The sequence below is a fragment of the Gymnoscopelus braueri genome (assembly GCF_963280865.1).
Source record: "Gymnoscopelus braueri genome assembly, chromosome: 8".
Lineage (NCBI taxonomy): Eukaryota > Metazoa > Chordata > Actinopteri > Myctophiformes > Myctophidae > Gymnoscopelus > Gymnoscopelus braueri.
This window is the reverse complement of record NC_137609.1, coordinates 46,369,957-46,381,940: the sequence shown is the minus strand read 5'-3', so window position 1 is coordinate 46,381,940 and position 11,984 is coordinate 46,369,957. Positions and strand designations below refer to the sequence as shown.

General features: G+C 40.4%; 2 protein-coding genes across 5 annotated transcripts in view; one reads left to right on the top strand and one right to left on the bottom strand.

Moving 5' to 3' along the window:
* The window catches only part of pom121 (POM121 transmembrane nucleoporin), a 357,082-nt gene that overhangs the window by 178,289 nt on the left and 166,809 nt on the right, over nucleotides 1–11,984 (bottom strand). The window lies entirely within an intron of this gene.
* trim37 (tripartite motif containing 37) overlaps nucleotides 1,643–11,984 on the top strand; it is a 50,327-nt gene continuing 39,985 nt past the window's right edge. For all 4 annotated transcript variants that reach the window (XR_013933547.1, XM_080434649.1, XM_080434648.1 and 1 more), the window contains exons 1-6: nucleotides 1,643–1,825; nucleotides 6,098–6,176; nucleotides 6,708–6,809; nucleotides 8,258–8,298; nucleotides 9,133–9,249; nucleotides 11,094–11,181. Coding sequence is in view for 3 of the 4 variants with exons in the window: in XM_080434649.1 (XP_080290775.1) it covers nucleotides 6,156–6,176; nucleotides 6,708–6,809; nucleotides 8,258–8,298; nucleotides 9,133–9,249; nucleotides 11,094–11,181 (369 nt within the window). In the remaining variant the exon portion in view is untranslated. The remainder of the gene's footprint in view (nucleotides 1,826–6,097; nucleotides 6,177–6,707; nucleotides 6,810–8,257; nucleotides 8,299–9,132; nucleotides 9,250–11,093; nucleotides 11,182–11,984) is intronic.

Below are 11,984 nucleotides of genomic sequence, written 5' to 3'. Positions count from 1 at the left end.
ATCTTCCAACCTTTACCGATGCACTCTTTCTATCTTTGTCGAATTAGATTATCCACCTAAGAGGATGGATTTAGGAAATCCTTTTGTGCCTTCTGTGAAAGAGTGGAGGGATAGGAGGCTTATCCTGATACTAAAGTGTACTGTGTGAACTAGGACAAGGGCCTCTCTCTCTCTCTCTCTCTCTCTCTCTCTCTCTCTCTCTCTCTCTCTCTCTCTCTCTCTCTCTCTTCAGCTCGACTCAATCTATTCAGGTTCACCAGGGACATGAAAAATGAAAGACATTCTTGATTGTATATGTAGGTCAGTTCCACCAGTGGTTCTAGTGCCTTATGATGAGTTATTTTACTGTGCTGCTCCTTGCAGTTCTGTAGTCTATTGCAGTGGTTCTGAAAGTGGGGTCAGGTCAGGGGTCCTTTTTTTCAACTCAAATGTTCTCGTATGGGGGTTCCTGGCACCACATAGTTTCAGAGTTGTGTCCGCAACCAAACACAAATACATATTGTGGTCTTTGACATGAAAAGGTTTGAGAACCACCATATTTCTCATGTTTTGTTTTTTGTTTTTGTTTTTTCATTTTGCAACTTTAGCCTCCACTTGTATAGTACCACTTTCATCTCTGTCTGATCACCAAACAAAATGCCTTACAGCTCCATACTGTTGGGTCAATGTTACTGGAGACGTAAATGATATACAAAATCCTTAATACAAGGCATAACATTAATGTGTGGCTGGTATCAATATGTGATCTTATCCAAATAATCACTATTCAACTCAAAATTAGGTACAGTAGCTTGTGATGACTGAGGCAGTGGATATGAATTGTTTTTATGCAAAAAAAAGGGCACATATTACAAATAAAGCAAGAATTCACTCAATTTGCGTTATAGTAGCAATTATAGCATTGAATGCAATTGGATAAGTATCCATCAGACTTGCATGTGGCATTGATTGATTGATGCACTTTATTTAGTAAGACATGAGAACAACAGTACATGGAAGTACCTGGATTCACAACTGGAAGACTCATTAAGCACTGAGCTTGTTTAAGATGAGATCCCCATGCACACAAATCATGATGACATATAAGAGACAGACAGATATACACACAACTATACAGAATGTCATACAATCAGCTTACAGGTTACTGGTATGAAGAGTGAAAAATATGTACAAGAGAAGAAATAAAAGGGGAGGGGGGGGGGGTAGGTTAAGACTTAGACAGGGGCCATTTTCAAATTGCAGCCTCCTGAAGGTGTATCTTTAGGGCAGTTTTGAAAGTGAGTACTAGGGTTTTACACTCCTTTACTCCTTTTGGTAGGGCATTCCACATGTTTGATGAATAGCATGAGAACAAGTAATACCCTTCGTTGAGCCAAATCTGGGTTGAACATGATTGCTTTGTATTACACTCACTCACTCTCACTCTCTCTCTCTCTCTCTCTCTCTCTCTCTCTCTCTCTCTCTCTCTCTCTCTCTCTCTCTCACACACACACTCACACACACACACACACACACACACACACACACACACACACACACACACTCTTATTGTGGAGGACAAGGTGGTAAAAGCCGGAAGTATTGCTCCTAGCCAGCTGCCTCGTGTTGTTGTGACAGTTGATGTTGCTGACCTGTTATTATCAAAGCATAGAATGCGTGCCTGAACACTGAGGGGAACCACGGCTAAGTGTGTGTGTATATGTGTGTGTGTGGAGGACATGATGCAGCGTTTCTGCTGATGATCTGATGCTCAGGGGTCAGACAGCTTGACAGAACAACACAGAGAGAGAGAGGAGGGAAGAAGAAGCAAGAACAACTGAGAAAGGTAACCTAGCTACCTGGCTAATAGTGACACCGCAAATAGTGACCTATAGAATTATGTGACGCCAGATGTCGCTGTGTCTTTGTAAAACGGTGTAGTACCAGTGAAGTACTGTACTCATAACTTTTGAGTTATTTTTTAAAATGTAATTTTCAATACTTTTTACTTCTACTCTACTACTTTTTACTTCTTACTCCACTTAGATATAAATTATGATATTATTAAACATACATTAACCACTCAAGCCCTATTTTATACATTGGCTATTTTTAAACATTTTAGTACTTTTGTTTTTGGCACTTAATTTTGATTTCAATACTTTTGTACTTTTACTCGAGTAACATTTTGAACGCAGGCCTACTTGTAAACAGATTATTTCTACATCGTGGTATTGCTTTACTGAAATAAAATACCTGAGTACTTCTTTCACCACTGTCTATTACTGCTTTTGTCATCTTCACTTTGATATTATTTCTAAATAACGCTGTGGCACAATTCTATTCAACCCCCATCTTTGAGCCATTGTGTTACTTGACCTAGCTAGCGTTAAGCGGTAACATAATTCGATAGGTCACCAATTCAGGTGTAACATGGACTAGCTCGCCTTTCGTGCTAATGAAGATTTTAATGCGATACATGCAACATTTCTATCATGTTTTCCTGTGTGATGTACAGTAGAAACCCATTGCTTTGGCTCCATACAAACAATGAACAACATGAGTTTAATGTGGAGCTGCTGTAGCAGTGGTGGTTTCCAGACAGTGTCAAGGCTGTCAATGCGTCGGATGCTGCAGTCTGCAGGGTGGTGATGTTTGCAGGAGGTAACCAGCAGTGATGTAAAGTAACTTAAGTACATTTACTCAAGTACTGTACTTAAGTACAAATTTGAGATACCTTTTACTTTACTGGAGTATTTCCAATTTTCAGTACTTCTACTTCTGCTCCACTACATCTCAGAGGCAAATATTGTACTTTTAGTCCACTACATTTATTTGAGAACTTTAGTTGTATGTAGATTTTTATTATTATTACAAAACATATAACCACTTCAGCTCTATGCATACTTCGGCTATTTGAAAATAGCAGATCTAAAAGCTTATCTTAGATCCTAGATTTTTCCCAAATTTTTTTTTGTGAATTGGGACATTCTGCATAATGAGTACTTTTACTTTTGGTACTTTAAGTACATTTTGATGCCAATACTTTTGTACTTTTACTTAAGTACATTTTGAATTCCAGACTTTAAGTAACAAAGTAAATCTACATTGCTGTATTTACTTACTTTTTTTTTATTATTTTTTTACTTAACTCTTTCAATGCCATGCTTATTTATGGAATTTTGGATCTGAGTGCCACAGCAAAATTCATTGTAAAAAAAAAAGTGCTTAGGAGCCGAGATACAGACTTTTTCAGTAAAAAGTTAAACAAGAAGTGAATGGAGCAGCAAATCTTCAAATCATCATCTTGGGTTCTGACCATGTTTTTCTTTGACGTCTTGTGGCACACAGGGCGTCACGTCATGAGGCACTGAATGAGTTAAGTAAAACATTTGAATACTTTTTCCACCACTGTAACCAGGTTATCTGTAGGGCCCAGTATTGTGTGCAGGTAACCAGGTTATCTGCAGGGCCCAGTGATGTGTGCAGGTAACCAGGTTATCTGCAGGGCCCAGTGATGTGTGCAGGTAACCAGGTTATCTGCAGGGCCCAGTGATGTGTACAGGTAACCAGGTTATCTGCAGGGCCCAGTAATGTGTGCAAGTAACCAGGTTATCTGCAGGGCCCAGTTATGTTTGCAGGTAACCAGGTTATCTGCAGGGCCCAGTGATGTGTGCAGGTAACCAGGTTATCTGCAGGGCCCAGTGATGTGTACAGGTAACCAGGTTATCTGCAGGGCCCAGTGATGTGTGCAGGTAACCAGGTTATCTGCAGGGCCCAGTTATGTTTGCAGTTAACCAGGTTATCTGCAGGGCCCAGTGATGTGTACAGGTAACCAGGTTATCTGCAGGGCCCAGTGATGTGTGCAGGTAACCAGGTTATCTGCAGGGCCCAGTGATGTGTGCAGGTAACCAGGTTATCTGCAGGGCCCAGTGATGTGTGCAGGTAACCAGGTTATCTGCAGGGCCCAGTGATGTGTGCAGGTAACCAGGTTATCTGCAGGGCCCAGTGATGTGTGCAGGTAACCATGTTATCTGCTCTGCAGCAGGGGTCAAATGCACTGCACCAGTGCTTCTCAAACTTTTTCATGCCAGGGACCCCCAAATTGATATATATTTGGCCGCGGACCCCCATCTGAAAATATGCTGTGCCAGGGACTCCCAGAAGCAAAAGATTTGTGTTAAAATGTTCGCTTTAAAATAAATATATTCAAAGATTTGCTTGAATCTTCAAGATTTTTCAAAAATAGCAGATCTACAAGCTCATAGCGCGGCAATGAGCTTGTATATCTGCTATTTTTGAATAGCCAAAGTATAAAAGGTTACAATTATTGTGATGCTATATTCACACATTTTGCTGGGGACCCCCTGGAACCCCCTCAAGGACCCCTGGGGGTCCCCGGACCCCACTTTGAGAACCAATGCACTACACTGTACAACAGCAAATGTAGTTGAGCACAGTTTTTTTTTATTCCATGTTGTAGACCATACAGTTGTTTCTAACTTAAATGTATGCAGGGCCTCGTTTTCTGTATAACAAGATAACATCCTTACAGGGGATAATTCACAGGCTAAATTTGATCTTAGTTAAACCTCCATCTGTTAACAAAAGAAAACAATGTAACCTAATTTGGCATAATGGTGGTGTGCAGCGCAAATGCAGGAGAGCTAATGCAGCGCCCACAATAAATTCCATTGTGGGCTTTATTGTGCTACTGTACACAATAAAACCCATGCACCACGACAGCAGTAGAGTGGTACTCTACCCAATAAAAACCATGCATCACCCACGGCAGCAGTACCGATGGGCTAGTCTAAATTGCAATACATTATCAGGCTTTGAAGTAGAAAGGAATGGGAAGTTTAAATTGGAATAAAGAAGTTACTGGTATGTACGCAGAATTAAACCAAGTTATGTTTAGATAAAATTATAGTATTGAGACAGAAACATGGCTTGAAGACATGTAAAGACAAAAAAAGTCAAGCTTTTCAAAAATAAAATGCTCAAACTAATGTGTATGAAACACGTTGATTAGCACTGTAGAATATGTTGGCCATCACCCCTGGCCCTCTCCATGGAGGAACGTAAAACAGTTGTTGAACTCTTTGTCGACATTTGGTGCAACCAGGGGAACAAGTGGTGGGAACAACATTGGGGCTTCCCCGAAGGATTTAGGCCAAATCTATGTCCATGATGGCAGTGGCACCTAATTAAATCGTAAAACCGATTGTTGCCTATTATTTCTATTTAACAGTCAAGGTGTAGAGCTGCAGCCCGATAACCAGGACCCAGTCACACTCCTGGAAAAGAACTCGGGACACCAAAACACAGCGCCTGCTGTGTTCTCAGCCAACTCCCTCCCCACACTGTCGGGGAATCCCCGTAGGATTACCATTCTGTTCACTGGGGCTGGGGCAGTTCCTCATAGACAGTTAATGTATTTATCAACTAAACATTTTGATCAAATGCTATTTTCTTGTTAAGGCTTTGGGTGTGTAATTTTGTTTATCCCCAGACCTTCGTCATTGCCCTCATTATGTCACACATGGCCACCCACGGTTGCTGCAGTGATGGAATGCTATCTATGTGATGAATAAATTACGTCTTTGCCTGCGGTCATACAGTTTACAAACTACACTCTGCATTTAGCAGACACTCTTATCCACAGCAACTTACAAAGTGCCAGATCAGAGTAGACTGTTACTGCATGAACCCTAGTCAACAAACGACAGGCGGTCAACTCAATTAAATGGAGTGCAAAGAAAACAATTAAGTGTTAAAAACTAAAGTAACTAGGTAACCTGACAACTGTTTAAACATCTAAATAACATTCTTAGCATTTGTGGTCAAGCAAACGGTATCATATTAACATCACCAATATAGCTTATAGACTATGCATACTGTACGTAGGCTATTGGTTACAATATTCAGTGTTACAGTCGGTGAATTATCTGTCACCTTTTAATGCCGGTTTTGAACTTTTGCGCTGATGCCACAGGAGCAGTGAGGAGCTCTTGGAGTGTTTCATGTCTTGTGTACAGATACACACAACAGAAAAATATACACAGAGTTTCATAGTATGTTCACCTAACCTATCTCATCGTATGTTTCCTTCTAGGCTCTTGCTTGAGACGGCCTTTGATTTCTCCTCCATCAAGAGAACCGAAGCAGCGGAAATGGACGAACAAAGCGTTGAGGTATGTGTCACATAATACGTGACATCCTATTATGATGGAGAATTGTCATGTCTTTAGATTATGCCTAGTGGAGTTGATGGAGAACCAATCCCTCAGGTACTCCATAAGTAGAACATGTAAAACAAACTGTAGCAAGCTTTATTATGGGACAGCTTCTCTCTTTTTGTGGAGAAGATCGGTAAATGAATCTTAAAACGATCCAACACACATCTTTCAGAATTCCATTTCATACATAAATGTTAAACGGTCTGCATTTCTATAGCACCTTCATCCAAAGCGCTTTACAATGTGCTTTGACATTCACCCACACACCAACAGCACAGAGGCAACCACGCTCATCAGAAGCAGTTCGGGGTTCAGTGTCTTGCTCAAGGACACTTCAACACTAAGGAGGAGCCAGGGATCGAACCCCAAACCACTGCTCTACCTCCAGAGCCATTGCTGCCAGTCACCAGAATACCTTCATGTTCTATTATTCCTGCTGTTGACTGTTAGAATTTGAATGACGTGTGTCTTCTCTGTGTCCTGCAGAGCATTGCGGAGGTGTTCCGTTGCTTCATCTGCATGGAGAAGCTGAGGGACGCTCGCTTGTGTCCACACTGTTCCAAACTCTGCTGCTTCAGCTGCATACGGGTGAGAATCAAGTCGACACTCTTCTACACAACTGCTATGCTACAGTATGTCTTAAGCAGCAACTTCACACAAAAACACCTTTTCTTTCGAGTATTTATTGCAAAGGCACAGGAGGTCTCACTCTGTTCCCTGTACAAATGACAGTAGTCCTGCCCTCACACCTGGCAGTGGTGTGTTCTAGGTTTTTTCGGAGGGATGCGATAATCATTCCCTGCGCGGCGTGCGCGTGGTCGTGGAGATACGCTAGCGTGTTTTCAATGGATGAAATGGTTAGTAGAGGGCTACGCTTGGCCACACACTACGTATATAGCATAGTGTGGAACACACCACTGCTCTATGGGTTGATAATGCCCTTCTATGGTTTGAGTTGACTGTTGGCTCATTTAGCTTGGTCTGTTTTTGGCCTTTTGAACTAAACTAATGCCAAAGTTTATTCCCCAACCCCCATGTTTAAAAATGACTGAGTGCACATGCGTGTTGGTTAATATTTGTCGCCATCTGATGTTTTACTCATGTTGAATTTGAGTATTGGATGTCATACAGTGTTTTTTGCACAAGGTCCCTGGTGTTGTTGACATTTGAATTGGGGCTGCACGATTAATCGTTCATCATAGCATATCAGCCGATGTTTACTTAAACCTATGCAATATTGAAAAATCTGTCAAATAATCCCGATATGTTTTAGACAATATTTTATTTTATAATATGTGTGCTTTAATATTGTGTGATGATTGAAGCCTGCAGATTAAATCAGTGTTCCTTGGGGAGGCTTTCAAAAGGGTCAACATGTAGAATGAATAAAATCTTTTTTATACCATTTATAAAAAAAAATCTTTAACTCTCTGTCTGCCAAGAACGAGTTATCACGAGTATTTTTTCTGAATGCCCTGGCAAAAAAAAAATAACAGAACCCAAGATATCGTGATCCGAAGATTTGCTGCTCCATTCACTTGTTTAACTTTTTTTGTTTAACTTTAAAAAGTTGTATCTCGGCTCCTGTGTACTTTTAGACCAGACATGCTATTTTCAAAGGCAGACAATATGTCAACGAGGTCGCAATGACCTCGTTGACATTTGTGAAACCACACAGTATAACCCTCAGTGATTAGCAATCATCAGGGGATCGATCATAATGGAGATAAATATTCTGTGACTACTTGGAAAAAGGTAAGAAAATAAAAAAATCGCTGGCAGTGGGCAAACGCGGCCAGAAATAAGTCTGGCAGTGAGAGAGTCGATATGTTTTCAGTTGTTTAAAAAGACTGCACCGTTTTATAAGATGTCTGCATCTGGACCCAGAATATCAGACGAAATTAAAATATTGTGTATTGTGTATTCATGATTCAACATTTGGCTATATTATGCTCAACATGTATAATACATGAACAACAATTCAGTGTCATCTTCATGAAAGGATTCGTGCGACCTAACATTGTCCTTTTTGACAGCGTTGGCTGACGGAGCAGAGAGCACAGTGCCCACACTGCCGGTAAGAACCAGTTGATGGTGACCTCTCCCTCAAACTCACTGCAGTCACACCACAATACATCTGCACCTGTAAAAGAAGCATTGATGCTCAGTTCACCATAGGTCACAGTCATGAGTTTTATCTGTTTATATCCAATGCCATCTATCATGGGTGCACTAAAGCCTGAGTCATGCTTGGTTGCGTGTGGGTGTTGAGCACGGACATTGCCAATCTACAAGCTCGCAATGTGTCACAGCGCAACACATCGTGAGCTTGTACACAGTGGTGTAAAGTAACTAAGTACATTTACTGAAGTACTGTACTTAAGTACAGTTTTGAGATACTTTTACTTTACTGGAGTATTTCCAATTGTCTTTACTTTTACTTCTACTCCAGTAACTCCACTACATCTCAGAGGCGAATATTGTACTTTTACTCCACTACAATTATTTGAAAACTTTAGTTACTTTGCAGGTATAAATTATTACATTATAAAACGTGCATTAACCACTTTAGCCCTGTTTTATACCTAGGCTATTTGAAAATAGCCGATCGCGACGCGTTGTGAGCTTGTAGATCTGCTATTTTCAAACATTTTTGTACTTTTACTTTTGGTACTTTTAAGTACATTTGGAAACCAATACTTTGGTCCTTCTACATAGTATTGATAATTTTACTTAAGTAAAACATTTGAGTACTTTTCCCACCACTGCTTGTACAGCTCTGCTAAGCAGCAAAGTAAATAAATAAATATGGCATAAAGCTTATAGCTTTATCTTGTGGAGAGTACTTAAAACCTACGTGTGTGTGTGTGTGTGTCTGTCTGTGTGTGTGTGTGTGTCCGTCCATCCCCAGGGCTCCATTACAGCTGAGAGAGCTGGTGAACTGTCGCTGGGCAGAAGAGGTGACACAGCAGTTGGACACGTTACAGCTCTGCAACCTATCCAAACATGAGAATGACGACAAAGACAAGTCAGTGACCAGTGATCTGTTTCCTCCCCCTGCTATTGTTCTTCAATAGATCCTCTTTTCCGCTCCTGTCATCCACCATTACTGCATCTCTTATCAGGAAGCACATTTAGCTTGTTTTAGTCAAATTTGTGTTGGGATTTGTACAGTACATGTGTGTGTATAGATTTCTATTTATACATGTAATTACTCTGCCCACAGGGATGCTTGGCAGGGTATTGCCGTGTGTGTGTGTGTGTGTGTGTGTGTGTGTGTGTGTGTGTGTGTGTGTGTGTGTGTGTGTGTGTGTGTGTGTGTGTGTGTGTGTGTGTGTGTGTGTGTGTGTGTGTGTGTGTGTGTGTGTGTGTGTGTGTGTGTGTGTGTGAACAAAATAACAGGCAGATTTCACAAAACATGGTGTGAATGATCATTAACTTGAAAATGTCAAAGTTCCCAATCAAGATCAAAATGACAGAATCAGTCATATCCCAGGTATAGAAAACAATGAATTGAACAAACGGTGGTATACCCTGCCTGCACTAACATGTGTTGTTCTATGATGCTTCATTCTTGAGATCTAGCAGATTATGTCATTTTGACTTTGACTTTCATTGTGGTCTTAACCTTGTGTTAAGACCACAATCTGCTCTTGAGTTGTTGGGTATCTCATGCTTGCAGCGTAACGATCAACCAAGTTGGTGCATAGCAAGAGATATTGGTGCGGCAGCAGGGTTTGCACCCCCCAGGTGCATTTTTAATTAATGTTCCTACCAGCAGTTTTTCCCTGAGTGGAGTTTAACCCATTAATAAATCAGTAGTTCGCACATTCTCAAGATTTTTCAAAAAAAACAAAACACAAATAGCCAATGCAAAAATCTAAAATGACACAGATGCCTTCTTGGTTTTAACACATTCCATGCCAGAGTTTAATATCATAATGTACTCGCCAGCGATTTATTGTTGTTTTTTTCACGTCGCCACAGACATCGCTAAATCCGTTAAAATCGCGCGTTCAACTGTTTGTAAACACACAGGGGATCTGTATGAGATGCCCAGAGAAGACCGTTTCGATCTGCGATCCGCCATCTGGAAGCTACAGCGGTTTATGCTAAACAGCGATCAGCGATGAGAAAAACAACAACCGAGAAAATGGAGATTTAGTTTCCGCTTTAGAGTGGAGGCGGATGTGAACGAAAATCTCCGGATATGGATAATTCTGTTTCTGGTGGTGCTACAATGAAATGTGTCATGGCAAACGAGGCCTACAATGAAATGTGAACCTGTGAGTAAAAAAAAGACCACTTCGCGTAAATCTACGCGACTGGCACGCTGCGCAATTAAGTAGGTTCGCGTAGATCGACGCGATTGGCACTCAATGTGTTAATGGGTTAATATCAAACCTGATCTGAACCATAAAATGTCAAATAACTTAAGGATAGGATATGGCATATTTCCCTTTGCCCGCACTATATTGATAATAGTTTCAAATTAGTGTGCACTGTATTTTCTATCGCCTAGAAACATCTGTTGTTGTTTTTAGTTTTTCTGGCTATTTTAGTTGTTTATGCCACTGTAAGACAAAGTATAAAATGGAGTTTAAGTGGTTAATCACACTAATCGGTTCAGTTGATGGAATGTTTTTGTTTACTTGATTAAGAAAAAGAAAAGGTAAAGTGATCGCTAAGAAAATTACCGATAGTTGCAGCCCTAGCCTAATTAAATGCAATTTTCCTGTTGTTGGTGACTAAATACTGTGAGCCTGTTGTGGTTATATGATTAACCATCGATACATTTATCTCCTGGGTTTCGTTGTCTGTAAGTAAAACTCCACTCTCCAAGTGTGTATTTCTATATTATTTTTATTCCAGATGTGACAGCCACCATGAGAAGCTGAGCGTGTTCTGTTGGACGTGTAAGAAGTGCATCTGCCACCAGTGTGCGCTATGGGGAGGCATGGTAAATGCACACTCTTTCCTCATTCCTGTTACTAAAGTGAATGCAGGACTTGTGATGAATTTGATTAGGTAGACTGTACTGAGGAGAAGTGGTGTGCATGCTTTTCTTGACATGTTTTACTAGACTGACGGAAGAGTAGCCTTTTTTTTTTTTTTTTTTTACCTCAGAGTTATTGGCTACTTAATAGATACAATGTATAGTTTAAAAAGATGGTAAATTTCTTTTCATACAGTAGTCTAGAAGCATAGCACACATAAAACTGAATTGGGGCAGACTGTTATCATCTCTGTATGGTTAAAGCAGTTTGTCTAGCTGACAGATGTGCCATGGTTAATGTCTTGTTTTAACTGATCATTGTCTTTTTAGGACCTTAATACTCCCTCCCTTTGTCCCTCTCTGCTTTTCACCCTGTCTCTCTCTGTTCCTTTCTGTATTTCCATTTCTCTTGAGAGTATGCATTCCTTATTGTTACTTACTTGTCGTTATCCATTATTTGTTTTCTCAGTCTAGCTAAATGTTTTGTCCTGGACATGAATTTCAAACACATTTCCACTGAACAAACCCGTAAACAAAAACCTTTGTCCTCATACTAAGCAGCAGAGCCAGATCCATATATATCAGCCTTTATTTGACTTTTTGACAGCCGTATCGGCAATTATACAGATTTCCGTCGATGTGATTTTTAATGTCTTCAGAAATGTTCTGTTCGTCTATTTTTTTAAAACAAAATGTCATATTGATTAGACTTGAATTAGCACTTTCTGACAAAATATCGGTCCAAACAGCGGTAATCGGAGGGCAAG